We start from the raw sequence: 22067 nt of genomic DNA, 5'->3' as shown, positions 1-22067 counted from the left end.
CACACCGGTGCTCTCTAAGGGTTTTTCTTCCGTTTGTTCTTGTTGTGCAGGTTCGTTGACTCGCGAGTACGGTGTGACTTATTGGTGACAATTCTCAACGTCATCAGTTGGCGCCGTCTGTGGGAAACAGAGACGTATAGTACTCCCTAGATTCCCAGACAAAAGAGTTACATGGTACTCACTCGCTCAATGGCAACCACGAATGACGTTCAGGAAGAAGCCCCTACGACGGCCCTTGAGAGACAGGTCAGGACGCTCGCCGCAGCCGTGGAGCGCCTCACCAAGCAAAACCACGACCTACAAGAGCAGCTGAACCAAAAGAATGCCGCGGTCAATAACCAAGGAGCGGATCAAGAGGGGAACAGCGCCGAAAGGAGAAATCAGGACGGACCACAGGGGAGTAACGCCCCGAGCAAACCAGTACGACGGGACGTAAGCATCCCTTCCCCGACGGACACTGCTCCACAATCCATCATCGCGGAGATGCAGGCGATGAAGGAGCAGATGGATGTGATGATGAGCGCTCTCAAGGGGCGAGTGTCAAGTGATCTTGACGACCTTGTCAACCGGACTGACTCGCCATTCACGGCAGCCGTCAACTCCTTCCCCCTGCCAAGTAAGTTCCGTATGCCAAGTATGGATAGCTACGACGGAGTCAAGGACCCTCTAGATCACTTAGAGACCTTCAAGACCCTGATGCACCTTCAGGGAGTGGCAGACGCGATCATGTGCAGGGCCTTTCCTACAACCCTGAAGGGCGCAGCAAGGATTTGGTTCAGCCGGATAGCACCCAACTCCATCAGCACCTTCAAGGAGCTAAGCGCTCAATTTACTACGCATTTCATCGGAGGACATCGGTATAAGAAATCCACGGCTTGTTTAATGAATATCAAGCAACGGGAAGAGGAGACGTTAAGGGCCTACATATCACGCTTCAACAAAGAAGCACTCTCGATCGACGAAGCCGACGACAAGATATTGGTAGCAGCATTCACAAACGGGCTGAAGGGGGGTAAGTTTTTGTTCTCACTATACAAAAACGACCCCAAGACCATGTCGGAGGTCCTTTACAGGGCCACCAAATATATGAACGCTGAAGACGCACTGCTATCGCGAGAAGATAGACCCAAGAAAAGAGACAGACCGGAGGATTCCCGACAGGACCAGGGGCGGAAGAAAGGAAGGATGGGAGACCGAAGGGAGGACAGACGTCCAAAACCAATGAGCGGAAGGTTCGCAAATTTCACCCCGCTCAACGCACCAATTGATCAAGTCCTAATGCAGATTAAGGACGAAGGGTCCCTGACGTTCCCAGGAAAGCTGAAGAGTGACCCCAGCAAAAGGTCCAGAGACAAATATTGCCACTTTCATCGTGACCACGGCCACGATACGGCCGATTGCTACGACTTGAAGCAGCAAATCGAAGCACTTATCCGACAAGGGAAGCTGCAGAAGTTCGTCAACAAGGGGAGAACGGATCAACCCCCACAAGAACAACACCTCCGCCGAGAAAACGAGCGACCAAGACCCCCAATTGGAGACATAAGAATGATAGTCGGAGGGACTACTGCGGCCGGATCGTCAAAGAAGGCTCGCAAAACATACCTTCGGATGGTACAGAATGTCCAGTTGACGAGCAGAGTGCCAAGGATAGCAAACGGAGAAGAACCTATTGTTGGGTTCACGGAAGAGGATGCACGGCGCCTACACCATCCACACGACGATGCCCTCGTTGTCAGCGTGCGGACGGGAGACTACAACGTGCACCGAGTGTTGATCGACAACGGCAGCTCGGCCGACATATTGTACTATCCGGCATTCCAGCAGATGAGGATTGACAGGGATCTGCTAATACCGACAGACGCCCCGCTCGTTGGTTTCGGGGGGAGTAAGGTATTCCCTCTGGGTTCGGTAACGTTACGGGTGACAGTAGGAGATTACCCCCAACAAATCACCAGGAACGTGACATTCTTGGTGGTCGATTGCTCGTCCGCCTACAATGCTATTCTTGGACGACCTACGCTCAACTCGTGGAAGGCGTCAACATCAACTTACGCCCTAATGGTCAGGTTCCCAACGGAGTATGGGATAGGAGAGCTACGCGGAAGCCAAGTTGCCGCACGAGAATGCTATGTCGCTATGATGGAGATGCAAGACCAAATCCAGGCCTTGAACATAGAAGAGCACCGAACGGTGGCGGAACCAACAGAGAAGCTGGAGGAGATAACTCTTGACAGTTCCAATCCGGACAGAACTACCAAGATCGGAACGCTTGCCAAACCAGAAATCCGTCAAGAGCTCGTAGCTTTTCTGAGGAGCAATAAGGATGTGTTCGCCTGGAGCCATGACGATATGCCGGGAATCGATCCCTCCGTCATGGTACACAAATTGAACGTATTACCCTCATTTCCACCCGTCCGACAAAAGAAGAGAGTGTTCGCAACGGAACGAGACCAAGCGATAGCGGAGGAAGTCCGCAAACTCCAAGAGGCAAGCTTTATCAGGGAAGTCTACTATCCCGATTGGCTGGCGAATGTGGTAATGGTAAAGAAAGCGAGCGGCAAGTGGCGCATGTGCGTGGATTTCACCGATCTTAACAAAGCGTGCCCTAAAGATAGCTATCCCCTTCCAAGAGTCGACGTCCTAGTAGACTCGACGGCTCACCACCAGTTATTAAGCTTCATGGACGCTTTCTCGGGTTACAATCAGATCCGCATGCACGAGGCCGATCAGGAAAAGACTTCGTTCGTAACCAGCCAAGGACTATTCTGCTACAAAGTAATGCCATTCGGCCTGAAGAATGCGGGGGCAACATACCAAAGGCTAATGAACAAGATGTTCGCGCAGCAGATCGGGAGGAATGTTCAAGTCTATGTCGACGACATGCTGGTGAAGAGCCAGAAGGAGGAAGACCACCTCGAAGATCTTAAGGAGACGTTCGGTACGCTACGATCCTACAACATGAAACTCAATCCGGGAAAATGCGCATTCGGCGTAACGGCAGGCAAATTCCTAGGCTTCATGGTATCCCAGAGAGGGATTGAGGCTAACCCGGACAAAATCCGAGCCATACTAGAAATGGCACCCCCGCGAAATGTGAAGGAGATACAAAGCCTTAACGGCAAGATAGCGGCGTTAAATAGATTCGTGTCGAGAGCCACGGACAAGTGCCTGCCCTTTTTCCGCACATTAAAGAAATCATTCGAGTGGACGGACGAGTGTCAGCGAGCGTTCGAGGAACTAAAGGCATACCTATCCTCACCACCCCTATTGAGTCCCTCGCAACCTGGCGAAGAACTTTTCCTCTACTTGGCTGTCTCCTCTGTCGCCGTCAGCGCTGCTTTAATTAGAGAAGAGGATAATGCACAGAAGCCTGTATACTACGCCAGCCGGGTGCTCCGCGGCGCCGAAGATAGTAAAATTTAGTCTGATGGGCTTATCTTAATGGGCCTGACGGATGGGCACTGTTTGGACCTTTGTAAAGATGGGCCCACGCGCTCTGAAGGCCCATCGCACAGACATGGTAAGGGCCCATGATCCGAAATCTCTATTTGCCTAGAAAAGCCCTAAGATCCAATAAGGGAAATTGTATCAAAGTCCCACATTGGAAAGATCTGGAGGTTAAGAAGAAAAGCAACTCTCTACCACTATAAAAAGGAGTAATATTCACGCAAATCAAGGTAAGATGATTTGACCCTCTCAAACGCCTCAAAATAACTCAAGGGACGAATTCTGACTTGACCTTCGGAGGGCTTTTGGCCGGCGCCACACCGGTGCTCTCTAAGGGTTTTTCTTCCGTTTGTTCTTGTTGTGCAGGTTCGTTGACTCGCGAGTACGGTGTGACTTATTGGTGACAATTCTCAACGTCATCAGTTGGCGCCGTCTGTGGGAAACAGAGACGTATAGTACTCCCTAGATTCCCAGACAAAAGAGTTACATGGTACTCACTCGCTCAATGGCAACCACGAATGACGTTCAGGAAGAAGCCCCTACGACGGCCCTTGAGAGACAGGTCAGGACGCTCGCCGCAGCCGTGGAGCGCCTCACCAAGCAAAACCACGACCTACAAGAGCAGCTGAACCAAAAGAATGCCGCGGTCAATAACCAAGGAGCGGATCAAGAGGGGAACAGCGCCGAAAGGAGAAATCAGGACGGACCACAGGGGAGTAACGCCCCGAGCAAACCAGTACGACGGGACGTAAGCATCCCTTCCCCGACGGACACTGCTCCACAATCCATCATCGCGGAGATGCAGGCGATGAAGGAGCAGATGGATGTGATGATGAGCGCTCTCAAGGGGCGAGTGTCAAGTGATCTCGACGACCTTGTCAACCGGACTGACTCGCCATTCACGGCAGCCGTCAACTCCTTCCCCCTGCCAAGTAAGTTCCGTATGCCAAGTATGGATAGCTACGACGGAGTCAAGGACCCTCTAGATCACTTAGAGACCTTCAAGACCCTGATGCACCTTCAGGGAGTGGCAGACGCGATCATGTGCAGGGCCTTTCCTACAACCCTGAAGGGCGCAGCAAGGATTTGGTTCAGCCGGATAGCACCCAACTCCATCAGCACCTTCAAGGAGCTAAGCGCTCAATTTACTACGCATTTCATCGGAGGACATCGGTATAAGAAATCCACGGCTTGTTTAATGAATATCAAGCAACGGGAAGAGGAGACGTTAAGGGCCTACATATCACGCTTCAACAAAGAAGCACTCTCGATCGACGAAGCCGACGACAAGATATTGGTAGCAGCATTCACAAACGGGCTGAAGGGGGGTAAGTTTTTGTTCTCACTATACAAAAACGACCCCAAGACCATGTCGGAGGTCCTTTACAGGGCCACCAAATATATGAACGCTGAAGACGCACTGCTATCGCGAGAAGATAGACCCAAGAAAAGAGACAGACCGGAGGATTCCCGACAGGACCAGGGGCGGAAGAAAGGAAGGATGGGAGACCGAAGGGAGGACAGACGTCCAAAACCAATGAGCGGAAGGTTCGCAAATTTCACCCCGCTCAACGCACCAATTGATCAAGTCCTAATGCAGATTAAGGACGAAGGGTCCCTGACGTTCCCAGGAAAGCTGAAGAGTGACCCCAGCAAAAGGTCCAGAGACAAATATTGCCGCTTTCATCGTGACCACGGCCACGATACGGCCGATTGCTACGACTTGAAGCAGCAAATCGAAGCACTTATCCGACAAGGGAAGCTGCAGAAGTTCGTCAACAAGGGGAGAACGGATCAACCCCCACAAGAACAACACCTCCGCCGAGAAAACGAGCGACCAAGACCCCCAATTGGAGACATAAGAATGATAGTCGGAGGGACTACTGCGGCCGGATCGTCAAAGAAGGCTCGCAAAACATACCTTCGGATGGTACAGAATGTCCAGTTGACGAGCAGAGTGCCAAGGATAGCAAACGGAGAAGAACCTATTGTTGGGTTCACGGAAGAGGATGCACGGCGCCTACACCATCCACACGACGATGCCCTCGTTGTCAGCGTGCGGACGGGAGACTACAACGTGCACCGAGTGTTGATCGACAACGGCAGCTCGGCCGACATATTGTACTATCCGGCATTCCAGCAGATGAGGATTGACAGGGATCTGCTAATACCGACAGACGCCCCGCTCGTTGGTTTCGGGGGGAGTAAGGTATTCCCTCTGGGTTCGGTAACGTTACGGGTGACAGTAGGAGATTACCCCCAACAAATCACCAGGAACGTGACATTCTTGGTGGTCGATTGCTCGTCCGCCTACAATGCTATTCTTGGACGACCTACGCTCAACTCGTGGAAGGCGTCAACATCAACTTACGCCCTAATGGTCAGGTTCCCAACGGAGTATGGGATAGGAGAGCTACGCGGAAGCCAAGTTGCCGCACGAGAATGCTATGTCGCTATGATGGAGATGCAAGACCAAATCCAGGCCTTGAACATAGAAGAGCACCGAACGGTGGCGGAACCAACAGAGAAGCTGGAGGAGATAACTCTTGACAGTTCCAATCCGGACAGAACTACCAAGATCGGAACGCTTGCCAAACCAGAAATCCGTCAAGAGCTCGTAGCTTTTCTGAGGAGCAATAAGGATGTGTTCGCCTGGAGCCATGACGATATGCCGGGAATCGATCCCTCCGTCATGGTACACAAATTGAACGTATTACCCTCATTTCCACCCGTCCGACAAAAGAAGAGAGTGTTCGCAACGGAACGAGACCAAGCGATAGCGGAGGAAGTCCGCAAACTCCAAGAGGCAAGCTTTATCAGGGAAGTCTACTATCCCGATTGGCTGGCGAATGTGGTAATGGTAAAGAAAGCGAGCGGCAAGTGGCGCATGTGCGTGGATTTCACCGATCTTAACAAAGCGTGCCCTAAAGATAGCTATCCCCTTCCAAGAGTCGACGTCCTAGTAGACTCGACGGCTCACCACCAGTTATTAAGCTTCATGGACGCTTTCTCGGGTTACAATCAGATCCGCATGCACGAGGCCGATCAGGAAAAGACTTCGTTCGTAACCAGCCAAGGACTATTCTGCTACAAAGTAATGCCATTCGGCCTGAAGAATGCGGGGGCAACATACCAAAGGCTAATGAACAAGATGTTCGCGCAGCAGATCGGGAGGAATGTTCAAGTCTATGTCGACGACATGCTGGTGAAGAGCCAGAAGGAGGAAGACCACCTCGAAGATCTTAAGGAGACGTTCGGTACGCTACGATCCTACAACATGAAACTCAATCCGGGAAAATGCGCATTCGGCGTAACGGCAGGCAAATTCCTAGGCTTCATGGTATCCCAGAGAGGGATTGAGGCTAACCCGGACAAAATCCGAGCCATACTAGAAATGGCACCCCCGCGAAATGTGAAGGAGATACAAAGCCTTAACGGCAAGATAGCGGCGTTAAATAGATTCGTGTCGAGAGCCACGGACAAGTGCCTGCCCTTTTTTCGCACATTAAAGAAATCCTTCGAGTGGACGGATGAGTGTCAGCGAGCGTTCGAGGAGTTAAAGGCATACCTATCTTCACCACCCCTATTGAGTCCCTCGCAACCTGGCGAAGAACTTTTCCTCTACTTGGCAGTCTCATCTGTCGCCGTCAGCGCTGCTTTAATTAGAGAAGAGGATAATGCACAGAAGCCTGTATACTACGCCAGCCGGGTGCTCCGCGGCGCCGAAGATAGTAAAATTTAGTCTGATGGGCTTATCTTAATGGGCCTGACGGATGGGCACTGTTTGGACCTTTGTAAAGATGGGCCCACGCGCTCTGAAGGCCCATCGCACAGACATGGTAAGGGCCCATGATCCGAAATCTCTATTTGCCTAGAAAAGCCCTAAGATCCAATAAGGGAAATTGTATCAAAGTCCCACATTGGAAAGATCTGGAGGTTAAGAAGAAAAGCAACTCTCTACCACTATAAAAAGGAGTAATATTCACGCAAATCAAGGTAAGATGATTTGACCCTCTCAAACGCCTCAAAATAACTCAAGGGACGAATTCTGACTTGACCTTCGGAGGGCTTTTGGCCGGCGCCACACCGGTGCTCTCTAAGGGTTTTTCTTCCGTTTGTTCTTGTTGTGCAGGTTCGTTGACTCGCGAGTACGGTGTGACTTATTGGTGACAATTCTCAACGTCATCAGTTGGCGCCGTCTGTGGGAAACAGAGACGTATAGTACTCCCTAGATTCCCAGACAAAAGAGTTACATGGTACTCACTCGCTCAATGGCAACCACGAATGACGTTCAGGAAGAAGCCCCTACGACGGCCCTTGAGAGACAGGTCAGGACGCTCGCCGCAGCCGTGGAGCGCCTCACCAAGCAAAACCACGACCTGCAAGAGCAGCTGAACCAAAAGAATGCCGCGGTCAATAACCAAGGAGCGGATCAAGAGGGGAACAGCGCCGAAAGGAGAAATCAGGACGGACCACAGGAGAGTAACGCCCCGAGCAAACCAGTACGACGGGACGTAAGCATCCCTTCCCCGACGGACACTGCTCCACAATCCATCATCGCGGAGATGCAGGCGATGAAGGAGCAGATGGATGTGATGATGAGCGCTCTCAAGGGGAGAGTGTCAAGTGATCTCGACGACCTTGTCAACCGGACTGACTCGCCATTCACGGCAGCCGTCAACTCCTTCCCCCTGCCAAGTAAGTTCCGTATGCCAAGTATGGATAGCTACGACAGAGTCAAGGACCCTCTAGATCACTTAGAGACCTTCAAGACCCTGATGCACCTTCAGGGAGTGGCAGACGCGATCATGTGCAGGGCCTTTCCTACAACCCTGAAGGGCGCAGCAAGGATTTGGTTCAGCCGGATAGCACCCAACTCCATCAGCACCTTCAAGGAGCTAAGCGCTCAATTTACTACGCATTTCATCGGAGGACATCGGTATAAGAAATCCACGGCTTGTTTAATGAATATCAAGCAACGGGAAGAGGAGACGTTAAGGGCCTACATATCACGCTTCAACAAAGAAGCACTCTCGATCGACGAAGCCGACGACAAGATATTGGTAGCAGCATTCACAAACGGGCTGAAGGGGGGTAAGTTTTTGTTCTCACTATACAAAAACGACCCCAAGACCATGTCGGAGGTCCTTTACAGGGCCACCAAATATATGAACGCTGAAGACGCACTGCTATCGCGAGAAGATAGACCCAAGAAAAGAGACAGACCGGAGGATTCCCGACAGGACCAGGGGCGGAAGAAAGGAAGGATGGGAGACCGAAGGGAGGACAGACGTCCAAAACCAATGAGCGGAAGGTTCGCAAATTTCACCCCGCTCAACGCACCAATTGATCAAGTCCTAATGCAGATTAAGGACGAAGGGTCCCTGACGTTCCCAGGAAAGCTGAAGAGTGACCCCAGCAAAAGGTCCAGAGACAAATATTGCCACTTTCATCGTGACCACGGCCACGATACGGCCGATTGCTACGACTTGAAGCAGCAAATCGAAGCACTTATCCGACAAGGGAAGCTGCAGAAGTTCGTCAACAAGGGGAGAACGGATCAACCCCCACAAGAACAACACCTCCGCCGAGAAAACGAGCGACCAAGACCCCCAATTGGAGACATAAGAATGATAGTCGGAGGGACTACTGCGGCCGGATCGTCAAAGAAGGCTCGCAAAACATACCTTCGGATGGTACAGAATGTCCAGTTGACGAGCAGAGTGCCAAGGATAGCAAACGGAGAAGAACCTATTGTTGGGTTCACGGAAGAGGATGCACGGCGCCTACACCATCCACACGACGATGCCCTCGTTGTCAGCGTGCGGACGGGAGACTACAACGTGCACCGAGTGTTGATCGACAACGGCAGCTCGGCCGACATATTGTACTATCCGGCATTCCAGCAGATGAGGATTGACAGGGATCTGCTAATACCGACAGACGCCCCGCTCGTTGGTTTCGGGGGGAGTAAGGTATTCCCTCTGGGTTCGGTAACGTTACGGGTGACAGTAGGAGATTACCCCCAACAAATCACCAGGAACGTGACATTCTTGGTGGTCGATTGCTCGTCCGCCTACAATGCTATTCTTGGACGACCTACGCTCAACTCGTGGAAGGCGTCAACATCAACTTACGCCCTAATGGTCAGGTTCCCAACGGAGTATGGGATAGGAGAGCTACGCGGAAGCCAAGTTGCCGCACGAGAATGCTATGTCGCTATGATGGAGATGCAAGACCAAATCCAGGCCTTGAACATAGAAGAGCACCGAACGGTGGCGGAACCAACAGAGAAGCTGGAGGAGATAACTCTTGACAGTTCCAATCCGGACAGAACTACCAAGATCGGAACGCTTGCCAAACCAGAAATCCGTCAAGAGCTCGTAGCTTTTCTGAGGAGCAATAAGGATGTGTTCGCCTGGAGCCATGACGATATGCCGGGAATCGATCCCTCCGTCATGGTACACAAATTGAACGTATTACCCTCATTTCCACCCGTCCGACAAAAGAAGAGAGTGTTCGCAACGGAACGAGACCAAGCGATAGCGGAGGAAGTCCGCAAACTCCAAGAGGCAAGCTTTATCAGGGAAGTCTACTATCCCGATTGGCTGGCGAATGTGGTAATGGTAAAGAAAGCGAGCGGTAAATGGCGTATGTGCGTGGATTTCACGGATCTTAACAAAGCGTGCCCTAAAGATAGCTATCCCCTTCCAAGAGTCGACGTCCTAGTAGACTCGACGGCTCAACACCAATTATTAAGCTTCATGGACGCTTTCTCGGGTTATAATCAGATCCGCATGCTCAAGGCCGATCAGGAAAAGACTTCGTTCGTAACCAGCCAAGGACTATTCTGCTACAAAGTAATGCCATTCGGCCTGAAGAATGCGGGGGCAACATACCAAAGGCTAATGAACAAGATGTTCGCGAAGCAGATCGGGAGGAATGTTCAAGTTTATGTCGACGACATGCTGGTGAAGAGCCAGAAGGAGGAAGACCACCTCGAAGATCTTAAGGAGACGTTCGGTACGCTACGATCCTACAACATGAAACTTAATCCGGGAAAATGCGCATTCGGCGTAACGGCAGGCAAATTCCTAGGCTTCATGGTATCCCAGAGAGGGATTGAGGCTAACCCGGACAAAATCCGAGCCATACTAGAAATGGCACCCCCCGCGAAATGTGAAGGAGATACAAAGCCTTAACGGCAAGGTAGCGGCGTTAAATAGATTCGTGTCGAGAGCCACGGACAAGTGCCTGCCCTTTTTCCGCACATTAAAGAAATCATTCGAGTGGACGGACGAGTGTCAGCGAGCGTTCGAGGAACTAAAGGCATACCTATCCTTACCACCCCTATTGAGTCCCTCGCAACCTGGCGAAGAACTTTTCCTCTACTTGGCTGTCTCCTCTGTCGCCGTCAGCGCTGCTTTGATTAGAGAAGAAGATAATGCACAGAAACCTGTATACTACACCAGCCGGGCGCTCCGCGGCGCCGAAGAAAGATACCAACCTATGGAGAAACTCGCTTTCGCATTGATAACGGCTGCTCGCAAGCTCAAACATTACTTTCAAGCCCACACCGTGAACGTAATGACCGACAAGCCCTTGCGAAGGGCACTGAGTAATCCTGAAGCCGCAGGTCGGCTGACACTGTGGGCAATAGAATTGAGTGAGTTTGATATCAAGTACCGTCCGCGTGTGGCCATTAAAGGACAAGCCGTAGCCGACTTCATAGCGGAGTTTACGCGTGACGAGGACAAGGGGGCAGAAGAACCACTCAAGTGGAGCATCTTCACCGACGGGTCATCCAATCGGCTAATTGGAGGAGCCGGCATAGTGTTGCTGTCGCCCGAAGGGGACAAGATCGAATGTATGGTCCGTCTCGACTTTCCCATTACCAACAATGAAGCAGAGTACGAAGCAGTGGCGGCAGGACTCGACCTGGCCAAAGCCGCCGGAGCGGAAAGTGTAGCCGTTCATTGCGACTCTCAGGTCGTGACCAATCAAGTAAACGGAGAGTATGAATGTAAGGGGGAAAGGCTGAAGAGATATCTTGATCAAGTGAAAGCGAGAATCAACGGGCTAAAAGCAACGGTCGTACAAATCCCCAGAGGAGAGAATGAGCTCGCCGATCGCCTAGCCAAAGCCGCTTCAGCAGAACATGTGACGACACCGGGTAATGTACTTTCCTTTGTTCAAGTCTTCCCACTAATAGACCCCGACAATATGCAGGAGATACGCTCCGAAAGAAACTGGACTACGCAGATAACTTCATACTTGAAGGACGGGTTACTGCCACAAGAGAAGGAGGCAGCGAGGAAGCTGAAAGTCCAAGCGGCGAGATTCGTCCTGATAAAAGACGTTCTTTACAAGAGAGGATTCTCCCGCCCTTATCTAAGATGCCTCGGGGTTGAAGAGGCAGACTACGTAATGAGGGAAGTGCACGAAGGGATATGCGGGAATCACTCTGGGTCGCGGTCGTTGGTGCACAAACTGGTACGAGCTGGGTATTACTGGCCAACCATGCAGAAGGATGCCGAGTCGTACGTTAAGAGCTGCGACAAATGCCAGAGGTTCAGCAATGTTATCGGACAGCCAGCTGAGGAACTGACCCCTATGACGGCTCCATGGCCGTTCGCACAATGGGGACTGGATATCATGGGACCCTTCCCAACTGCGGTAAGGCAGCTCAAGTTCTTGGTAGTGGGTATTGACTACTTCACAAAATGGGTAGAAGCGGAAGCCTTGGCCACCATTACAGAAAAGAACGTTAGAAGTTTTGTTTGGCGGTCCATCGTTTGCAGGTTTGGTATTCCTAGAGTCCTTGTCTCGGATAACGGGAGGCAGTTCGACAACAGCCACTTCCGGGATTTTTGCACACAGCTGGGAATAAAAAACCACTACTCATCACCCGCCCATCCTCAGGCCAATGGCCAGGTTGAAGTCACGAACCGATCCCTGCTAAAGATTATCAAGACTCGGCTCGAGGGGGCAAAGGGAATATGGCCCGAAGAATTACTGAGCATACTGTGGGCGTACAGGACAACGGCGAGGACTCCGACAGGTGAGACGCCATTTCGACTGACATACGGGAATGAGGCGGTCATCCCCGCAGAAGTTGGCCTCACAAGTTACAGGGTTCACAACCATGACGAAGGCAGGAACGACGAATCAATGAGGCTACAGCTGGACCTGATAGATGAGGTAAGGTCGGCAGCGGAGCAAAGGATCGCAAGATACCAGGAACGCATGGCCAGACATTACAACTCCCGAGTCCGACACAGAGACTTCCAAGTAGGAGACCTCGTACTCAGGAGGGTCATAGGTGCAGCTAGAGACCCTACACAGGGAAAGCTCGGCCCCAACTGGGAAGGACCTTACCGAGTCACGGCATGGAAAAGGAAAGGAACATACCACTTGGAGACTACGGAGGGGGAGAAGCTACCGCATCCATGGAATGCGGAGCATTTGAGGAAATACTACCAGTGATAGTAACACGGCGAACGGCAACCAATTTTCCATTTGGCTTTTTATTAACTATTTAAGTTTTTTCTTTAACATGTGTTTCTCTTGCTACAATCCCGTCGTGCCTTTTTTAAGCCCAAGGGGGCAGGCACTTTTCCTTTACGCAATTAGATACCATTATAATCTTCTTCTACTTTGATGTCACTACAATTGTCCCCGAACTTAACGAATGCTAGTTTAAAGTCCAAAAATTGGACGGATCACCAAAACGGTGAGAGTAATACAAGTCCAAAAGTGGACGGATCACCAAAACGGTGAGAATTCTACATGTCCACAAAGTCACCAAAACGGTGAGAACAGTACAAGTCCAAAAGTGGACGGATCACCAAAACGGTGAGAAATTCTAAAAGTCCAAAAGTGGACGGATCACCAAAACGGTGAGAGTAATACAAGTCCAAAAGTGGACAGATCACCAAAACGGTGAGAATTCTACATGTCCACAAAGTCACCAAAACGGTGAGAACAGTACAAGTCCAAAAGTGGACGGATCACCCAAAACGGTGAGTAAATTCTACAAGTCCGTAAAGTGGACGGTATATGCGCCATAATGTGGACGGGTAACCAAAACGGCGAATAAAATTATCCATAAAGTGGACGGATCACCAAAACGGTGAGTAGTTATGCAAGTCCACAAATTGGACGGTGTTGAGTCCACAGAGTGGACGGATCACCTAAAGCGGTGAATAATTCCTCGTCCATAAAGTGGACGGACCACCAAAACGGTGAGTAGTTACACAATTCCACAAATTGGACGGTGAACTCCTCAAAGTGGACGGATCACCCAAAACGGTGAATAATTCTACATGTCTGAAAAGCGGACGGACCAACAAAACGTTTAGTAATACTACGTGTTTGTAAAATGAACGGCATAGCAAAAACGGTGAATAAATTACGAACATACACAAAGCAGACGGCTCTAAAACGCCCACAAGGTGGACGGACAACATGACGATATAAGTTAGCTTCAATAGTTTAGCTTATATGTGGACGGATCAACATAAAAATTAAAATTCAAAATAAAAATAGACGGAGAAGATCCTTAACGGATACAGATCACGAAAAGACAATTAATGAAAAGCATTGTTCAGTACAAATGAAACTTCAACGAAACCGTCTGCAAGTTATTAACAATACATAAAAAGGAAGACGGATCCTCATCAACAATTATATGGTTCACTCTGCTTTATTGGGGTCGACAACAGCGACCTCATTCGGCATAGCGGACTCTCCGTCACCCTGAGCTGCCTCTTCTCCAAAGAGATCCTCCGTATTTTCGGAGGCGGCGGGTAGAGCAGACGTCTGACCTTGATCAGTTAGTGTTATCATGGACAAGTCCAGATCTGGGTAGGCCTTCTTCACCTGACGGAGCGAATCGTCGAAGCCTTGAAGGAACGATCCTGCCAGCTCCTTCAACAAAGACTCGGAGTTGCGATATTCGCTGACGGCGTCATCCCTCGCATGACGGAGTTTTTTCTTCAGATCCTTCACCTCGTCTGCTCTAACCTTCAAGGCCTTCCCAGCCTCCTCCGTCCTCTGTTCAAGCTCTTCTCTCGTCTTCTCAGAGAGTGCAAACTTCTGCTCCATCGTGGCCTTCCACTTGTGCAGCTGGCCAAGCTCCTCTTCCGTCTGCCCAAGTTTTGACCGTACCCGTTCCAGAGCCGCTTCACGGTTGAGGCAGCGGTCCATCAAGCCCTTCATCATAACCAAGGACTGAAATAGACAAAATTAGAAGTGTCAAAAATGAAACTAGGGAGTGGACGGACATAAACTGAAGGATAAGGAAAGTTACCTGTCCATCGTGGCCTTCCACTTGTGCAGCTGGCCAAGCTCCTCTTCCGTCTGCCCAAGTTTTGACCGTACCCGTTCCAGAGCCGCTTCACGGTTGAGGCAGCGGTCCATCAAGCCCTTCATCATAACCAAGGACTGAAATAGACAAAATTAGAAGTGTCAAAAATGAAACTAGGGAGTGGACGGACATAAACTGAAGGATAAGGAAAGTTACCTGTCCGACGGCAAATAACCCCGTCTCCCCCATCACCTCCGTCGAGTGATTCCCAAGATCCTCATAGTCCTCTGCAGAAAGTATGGACGTGAGTTTCTCCAAAGCGAACTTCGAGTCCTCACGGAGAAGGGGAGGGGGCTTCTCCTCGCTGACGGGTGGAGCATGCATTAGGCCCTTACCGGCCCCTTGTTTAACTTGGGTGACGGCCTTAGGGCCCTCAGCCATCAAGCCCACCACGGGCTCCATTGACACCTTTGGCTGCTTGAGTGGACGGTCGGACTTGGGTGGCTGCTTCCTCTTACCCGATGACCCCGGCACACTGGGAACAACGATCTCACCCGTCTTCTTTTGCTCGACGGCTAGAGATTTTATCATTGCCCTTCTCTTGGCGTCGTCCATTTCTGCAATACAGGACGGATGATGATATTTTCTCAAAAATAAAATTTAAATTTCAAGGGTAAAAGTAGACGGACTCACGTTTGTGTATTCTTTCGTCGTATGCAATGGCCTCACGGGTGGGTTCTGGACCGTCACAATACCAGTGTATTGTCTTTGGATTCACTAACTTAGCCCAGGTCCTTTCCTCCGGCCTAGTTTTTCTGCAAATCTCTTCAAGGAAACTAAATTCCTCGAGGCTAATCTGCGGACGCTGTCTACCTGCAAAGACAGACGGTCAAAATACGCACATAAAAGTGTACGGATATGTAAAAAAGGACAAGTAAGACGGGTGTATACGTATTTGGTTTATTATTCCCCAAGTTGTATCGACGGGCATGTACTCCGTCTCTCCTGGACGGTTCATCCATCTGTCACCCTCCAGGAAGAAGTAGCGACTCTTCCAGTCTCTATTTGAGTCTGGGGTCTCAAAGATAATCTTCAACAGGGGACTTCGACTAGCAAAACGGTACAACCCCCTTGATCTGTCAATCTCATCTGGACGGTAACAGTGAAGAAATTCACGGACCGTCAATCTCCTTTCTCCGTCTGACCATGCACCATAAAGAATCTCCATTGCTATGAAGACCCTCCAGGCGTTCGGAGAGATCTGGGTGACGGACAGTCCCAGGTAATGTAAGAGTTCTCTATGGAGTGTAGAGAGCGGGAACCGAAGTCTAGCCTTCAACACCTGCTCGTACACTCCAACGCCCTCTACCCCGTCATAATAACATTTCTCCGACACGTAGGGGAGACGGATTGGAATGTAATCTGGTATCTGAAAATTGGTTCTAAAGGTACTGAAGTGTCTCTCCCGGATGACGGACGTGAACCTATGCACTGTCCACTCTGGTAACATGATGAACTGCCTTAGTCCATCAGCACCCACAACGGACTCCGGTGCTTTATTCCCGTCGTCAGCAGGACCCCCTATTCCAATTATCTCCACATCCTCACTTGTTGAGGACGAAGAGGATGCAGACGGACTCCTATCTTCGCCTGGACTATCTTGGTCTTTATGACCGGACGGGTATACACTCTCGTATTCCGTCACGTCACGAACCACCGATTGGTTACTTGACGCACTAGACATTTCCTACAATTAATGATGAAACCTAAGACTTGACGGGTTTAAAAACATTGACGGGTATAGTAAGCCTAACAACAATGCTTGGACGAAAATGTAACTTTAAGAAATTGAAGTAAATACTTACCACACCTGGCGCAGAACGGGTGACGGTTGTGGTAATTGGTGGTTACCGGTACTCGACGGATTGCTCTGACAAGGTTGACGGTTCTCTCCGACAGACGTTTTCTGTTTGGAAATGCGAAAATGAGAGATTGAGACGCCTCATATATATAGGAGATGCACGGAAGACGAAGCGACGCTTCGATCCTATACAACGGCCATTCAGAGATTGACACGTGGCATGCTAATAAATGCTGACAACCTGTCTGCTCGCATCAGCAGTTTGTAACCGTCGACTCGATTAAACCGTCTGAAATAGCAAGATACCCGTCATCATGTCTGACGGTTAAATCCATATGAAACCGTCGTCCTATCTGACGGTTGGATCCGTCAAACATTTTCAACCTTCTGTTTCGCGAATCCCACTCCGTCATCAAAATACCCGTCACGCCCATACATTAGAATCGTCACCCCATTGGTCCTTTGACCTAAAAGCAGACGGACCATTGGGGTGAAGGGGGCAACTGAAGATAGTAAAATTTAGTCTGATGGGCTTATCTTAATGGGCCTGACGGATGGGCACTGTTTGGACCTTTGTAAAGATGGGCCCACGCGCTCTGAAGGCCCATCGCACAGACATGGTAAGGGCCCATGATCCGAAATCTCTATTTGCCTAGAAAAGCCCTAAGATCCAATAAGGGAAATTGTATCAAAGTCCCACATTGGAAAGATCTGGAGGTTAAGAAGAAAAGCAACTCTCTACCACTATAAAAAGGAGTAATATTCACGCAAATCAAGGTAAGATTAATTGACCCTCTCTAACGCCTTTAAAAAATAACTCAAGGGACGAATTCTGACTTGACCTTCGGAGAACTTTTGGCCGGCACCACACCGGTGCTCTCTAAGGGTTTTTCTCCCGTTCGTTCTTGTTGTGCAGGTTCGTTGACTCGCGAGTACAGTGCGACTCATTGGTGACAATTCTCAACGTCATCAGCCACTATTCTGGTTGGTGAGACATGGAAGGATGTCATGGCACCTAATGTTGTATCATTTTCATCTAGGGGACCCAACCCTATCGCCCCAGACATTCTCAAGGTGATATAGAAAATGAGTACTTTGTTTACAAAATTGTTTTCTTCTATAATTTTAGTTTTAGTTTTAGTTTTAGAACATGGCTTAACATGTTAAAATTATGTTTGGATGATATATATGCAGCCTGGTCTCACAGCCCCTGGAGTAGATATTCTTGCTGCTTGGTCTACTGTGGCCCCACCTTCCGTGGACCCGGCCGGACGACACTAGGAGTGTCAAATTCAACATAATTTCTGGGACATCTATGTCTTGCCCTCACACTAGTGGTGCAGCTGCCTATGTTAAGGCTGCCCATCCGAATTGGTCACCTGCTGCCATTAAATCTGCCCTTATGACCACAGGTGAAGTAACAAACTTGACTTCTAGAACATGATTACGTTCATGACTATTGCCTTATAGAAAATGTTAAATTCCCCTCATTTTACTATAAATGGTTTATAAACTGACATGACAAAACCCAAGAAAATGGAAGAAAGATTAAACATGCCTTTCTATCTACTGTTTTGTTGGAAGAATTGAACCTTATAGATTATGAAATAAATTAGCCACACTGATATGGAAAAACATTATAAACCATCGTTTACTCTCTCTCAATGACCTATCTTTTGTCATGAATAGCTTATATTGTGGACCCAAAGAAACATGAAGACCTTGAATTTGCTTATGGATCCGGTCACATCAACCCATTGCAAGCAGTAGACCCTGGGCTCGTCTATGATGCATATGAGGCAGACTACATAAACTTCCTGTGCATGCAAGGATACAATACCACCACGTTAAGACTCATCACCGGAGACAACAGCAGCTTTTGCAATACCTCAAAGCCTGGAAGAGCATGGAACCTTAACTATCCTTCATTCTCTGTTGCCGTGGAAGATGGCTATGGCTGTATTCACTAGGACAGTCACCAATGTTGGCCCACCAAACTCAACCAACACTCTTAGTACATACATACCAGCCTCTATTGATGTTACTCTGGAACCGTCTGGGTTGTCATTCTCTGCCATTGGAGAGAAAAAATCGTTTACAATGCAGGTCTATGGTCCAAAGATTGCACAACAGCCAATCATATCTGGAGCTATCATTTGGAAATATGGGCATTATACGGTCAGAAGCCCGCTTGTAGTATACACAAGTCTCCCTGGTACTATAGACCCTTCTGCCTCAATGTCAGAAGAAAGCAAATTTCAAAGGTTCTTCCATGTATCACAAGAATGGGATCCTTAAACACAAATATTGACTAAGTCTGGGGGCCCAAATTTTCATACAAATTTTTTTTTTTTTCACAACTGCTTGAGGTCATAAAATTACATGGCCAAATTGTGACCCGTTAGCCTATAAGTACTGTGACGAAGCAGCTCTTGCTCACCCAACACGATCGTGGTTGTGTAAGTGGTGGACTTAAGAAATAACAACTTTTCAATGCGACAATTGTGAAATATGTTGCGAAAGAAATTGTTTTAACATCACTAGTATTGAGATTTGTATGTGCATTTGGGATGGCATGTCAAATTTGTATTGTCTTTACAAGTTGAACTAGAATTGAAATTAATAATAAAACTTAATGTCAGGCACCTCTCTTAGTCTCTATGCCCTTCTCTTGTCCCTATCATTGGCATTGTTGATCTATATATCTCTAAATATTTATATCTATCTCACACAAAATGGAAAACATGAAAAGTTTAAATATCATTCTAGCATAACTTTACAATCTACTAAAAATAAAGAAAATTTCAATTTTATTAAAAGTGAAATGTTGTTTTCGACACAGATTACAAATTACAAGCCAATTTTGTTGACATGATCATGTTTGTTGCTACCCAATGTTCAAAGGTCACCTAGGCCTAGAGTAAATGATAAGCCCAATAGATATGGGTCACTTGAACAAGTGCAAGAACCCAAAAGCGTGCAAAGAAACCCACAAAAGAGTACAAAAGGGCCCATGAATGGATACAAAAGCCCAGTAGTGGGTGAAAAAGGCTATAAATGAAAAGGCCCACAAAGGAGCTCAAGAATGGATCCAAAAGGAACCCATGAGTAGGTATTAAAAAGATGCATTGGACAAAGACCTCTTCTTCTCTCCAAGAGGGAATTTCAATACCAGAGAAGAGGGGCATGAATGTGATATACACATCCCCACCAAAGGTACAATAAAAGGAGGAAACCATGCAAAGCAAAGGCAAGGATCCAACACCCAAAAGCTAATTATCAATATCTCATTCTCTTAGCATAAGAAAAGCATCTTGCCACAGAATAGGCGTCACCCATACACTATACTCATTCGTAAATCCCACATTTTATAGGCATCAAGGTAAAAATTATAAGATTGTGGATGCTTAGGCCTAAGACTTTGTGACCCATCCCTTGCAGATAATCTGTAATTATTTTGGCTAAATATAACTAAGTATTATTGTTGTTTCTCTTGGTGGTTCTTTTGGATTTTTTGTTGTGTACATGTTAGTTCAGTAAAATAAAACAGACTCATTTTTGGTGGAGGAACCAAACCTAACTCCCCTCAAAACCCTCTAGGCTTTGAAAGCTCAAGATTTTTAGAGGGCCTATATCTAGCCATTGGAATTGGTGCTGACAAGTCACAAAAAAAAGGCCCCACAATGTTTTAGGGCTTATTTGGTACAAAGATTTTTATTTTTGTTTTCAAATCAGTATAAAACAATTTTCAAAAATTGAAATTGAAACTAGTTTTCATATAATAATTTTTCTATTATGCGTGTTTGGCTCCTACTTTTAAGAACAACTAGTAAGATATCCGTGCGATGCATGGATAATATTGTGATATTTTATGTAAGACAATTTTAGATAATGTTGTATATATATTATAAAGGAAAAGTACACTAAATTAGAGTAAAGAAGCATATACATTTTGAGATATTAAAAATTAGTTTAGTAGTTTCACATATTTGTAGCATTCTTAAGGTAAGATTATTATTATTTTTTTTTTAAATCATGAAACCAAAAATAAATGCAAAAAAGGAACGGGACAATGAAAATCAACTAATTTGTGTTATAGTCACATATTTCGTACCATGAAATGAAATTATGTCCAACTTTCTATCGTCTTCTACTCATCGATAGTGCGACATTAAGACATGGTGTGGGCAAATGTGTATGCATGTGTCTTATAGATGATTTAAAATTAAACTATGGTAGAATATGACTTTACATTGTGTACTAAATATTCTCTCTATATATATACCCAAAACAAAAACTATCCAAAAAAAATTACTTAATCGTAAATAATATTTAAGCCCCTAATTTAAAAATAAAAAAAGAAGAAAAAAAAATACCCGTAGGGGTTTCGGCGTCATGATGGTGGTGGGAGGCCAGTATAATGGAGGTCGTGATTCTTCAGATTCCTTTTTTTTTCTCTTTCAAATGTTTTATTAGTCTCAAGTCTTTTATTTTGGTAATATATAGTGAAATAATGTGTTTTATTTAATAATTCACAACATTTTTGTGTCTCTCTATCTCTCTCCAGGGCCTTATTCGATTAGTTACTACTATTAGTCCTTATTTATTTTATTTTATTTTTGCTTTTTAAAAAATACTTAAACAGTGGATATGCTAAAAGACATAAAGAGAAATGTGTGATGTAAGTTTAGGCAATTATAATGAGATATTAATGAGATAACAATAAAATAAGTTAATGTAAACTTTTGGATAACAATAAAAAATACTTAATGAAAGAGGTAAAAAAAAACTAAATGTAAAATTATAGCGCCAGTTGATAGGATCTAATGCACTCTCATATGAGGTCTATGTTTATATATATATATATATATATATAATTTTTTTTTCCAAAATACTTTAAAAAAAAAATTTGTTAGGTAGACCATTTCTATTTTTGAGATTTTTTTAATAAAAAAATTTACAAAAAGTAACCTTTAGAATATGTAGATTACTTTTCTTTTTTTTTTGGTAGATAATGATAAAAGAATGGAGTTCATGTTACTTTCTTTTTTATAATAATAATTTTCAAATTTGAAATGTGAGAATTCTTTTTGTGACAGGGATAAACTCCTTAATTTAAGATATTGAAGAGTTTGAACAAATATGTGGGATCCACTGATTTCAATTTATTTACAATTATGCCATTAAAAACATTTTTTTTAACTTGAAAACATCCTCTTAACCGTATTCAAAATTCTATTTTGAATAAGGAAAATAGGACACAATTTTCTGAAAACTGTATTTAGAAAATATCAATCAAACAATAGATTTAAGTGTTAGGACCCACCATTTTATGGATTGCAAAACAAAAAAAACTATATTTAAATATTCTTACCAAACAAGCTCTTAAAATCTTTAAGCATAAAATAAAAATAATCGATAGTCTAGAAATGGAATTGGAATCTAATA

The 22067-nt window shown here is 46.8% G+C and overlaps 1 protein-coding gene and 1 pseudogene across 2 annotated transcripts; one reads left to right on the top strand and one right to left on the bottom strand.

Annotated features, from left to right (window-relative positions):
* LOC115970298 overlaps positions 1–22067 on the top strand; it is a 40444-nt pseudogene that overhangs the window by 7788 nt on the left and 10589 nt on the right.
* LOC115971214 lies at positions 14451–17295 on the bottom strand. 2 transcript variants are annotated; one of them, XR_004087258.1, is made up of 4 exons: positions 16624–17295; positions 15452–15631; positions 14975–15375; positions 14777–14895 (listed from the first exon to the last, which is right to left on the bottom strand). XR_004087258.1 is itself a non-coding variant. In XM_031090980.1 (3 exons), exons 2-3 carry the CDS (start codon positions 15371–15373, stop codon positions 14636–14638), a joined length of 525 nt encoding a protein of 174 aa, XP_030946840.1. In that variant the 5' UTR covers positions 15374–15375; positions 15452–16069; the 3' UTR covers positions 14451–14635. The 2 variants fall into 2 exon arrangements, 1 of the variants encoding a protein (XP_030946840.1); XM_031090980.1 differs by lacking the exons at positions 14777–14895; positions 16624–17295 and adding an exon at positions 14451–14761 and having other exon boundaries at positions 15452–16069.

This window comes from Quercus lobata, chromosome 12 (genome assembly GCF_001633185.2).
Source record: "Quercus lobata isolate SW786 chromosome 12, ValleyOak3.0 Primary Assembly, whole genome shotgun sequence".
Lineage (NCBI taxonomy): Eukaryota > Viridiplantae > Streptophyta > Magnoliopsida > Fagales > Fagaceae > Quercus > Quercus lobata.
Note: the sequence above shows the minus strand (reverse complement) of the source record. Positions and strands in the feature narration are given on the sequence as shown.

What these genes read in the sequence shown, in the direction of transcription:
- LOC115971214 (XM_031090980.1), bottom strand. Translation starts at nt 15,373, where the DNA reads ATGGACGACGCCAAGAGAAGGGCAATGATAAAATCTCTAGCCGTCGAG. An exon ending in GGTTATTTGCCGTCGGACAG is followed by an intron (nt 14,762 to 14,974) that starts GTAACTTTCCTT and finishes CACGATGGACAG; the next exon opens with GTAACTTTCCTTATCCTTCA.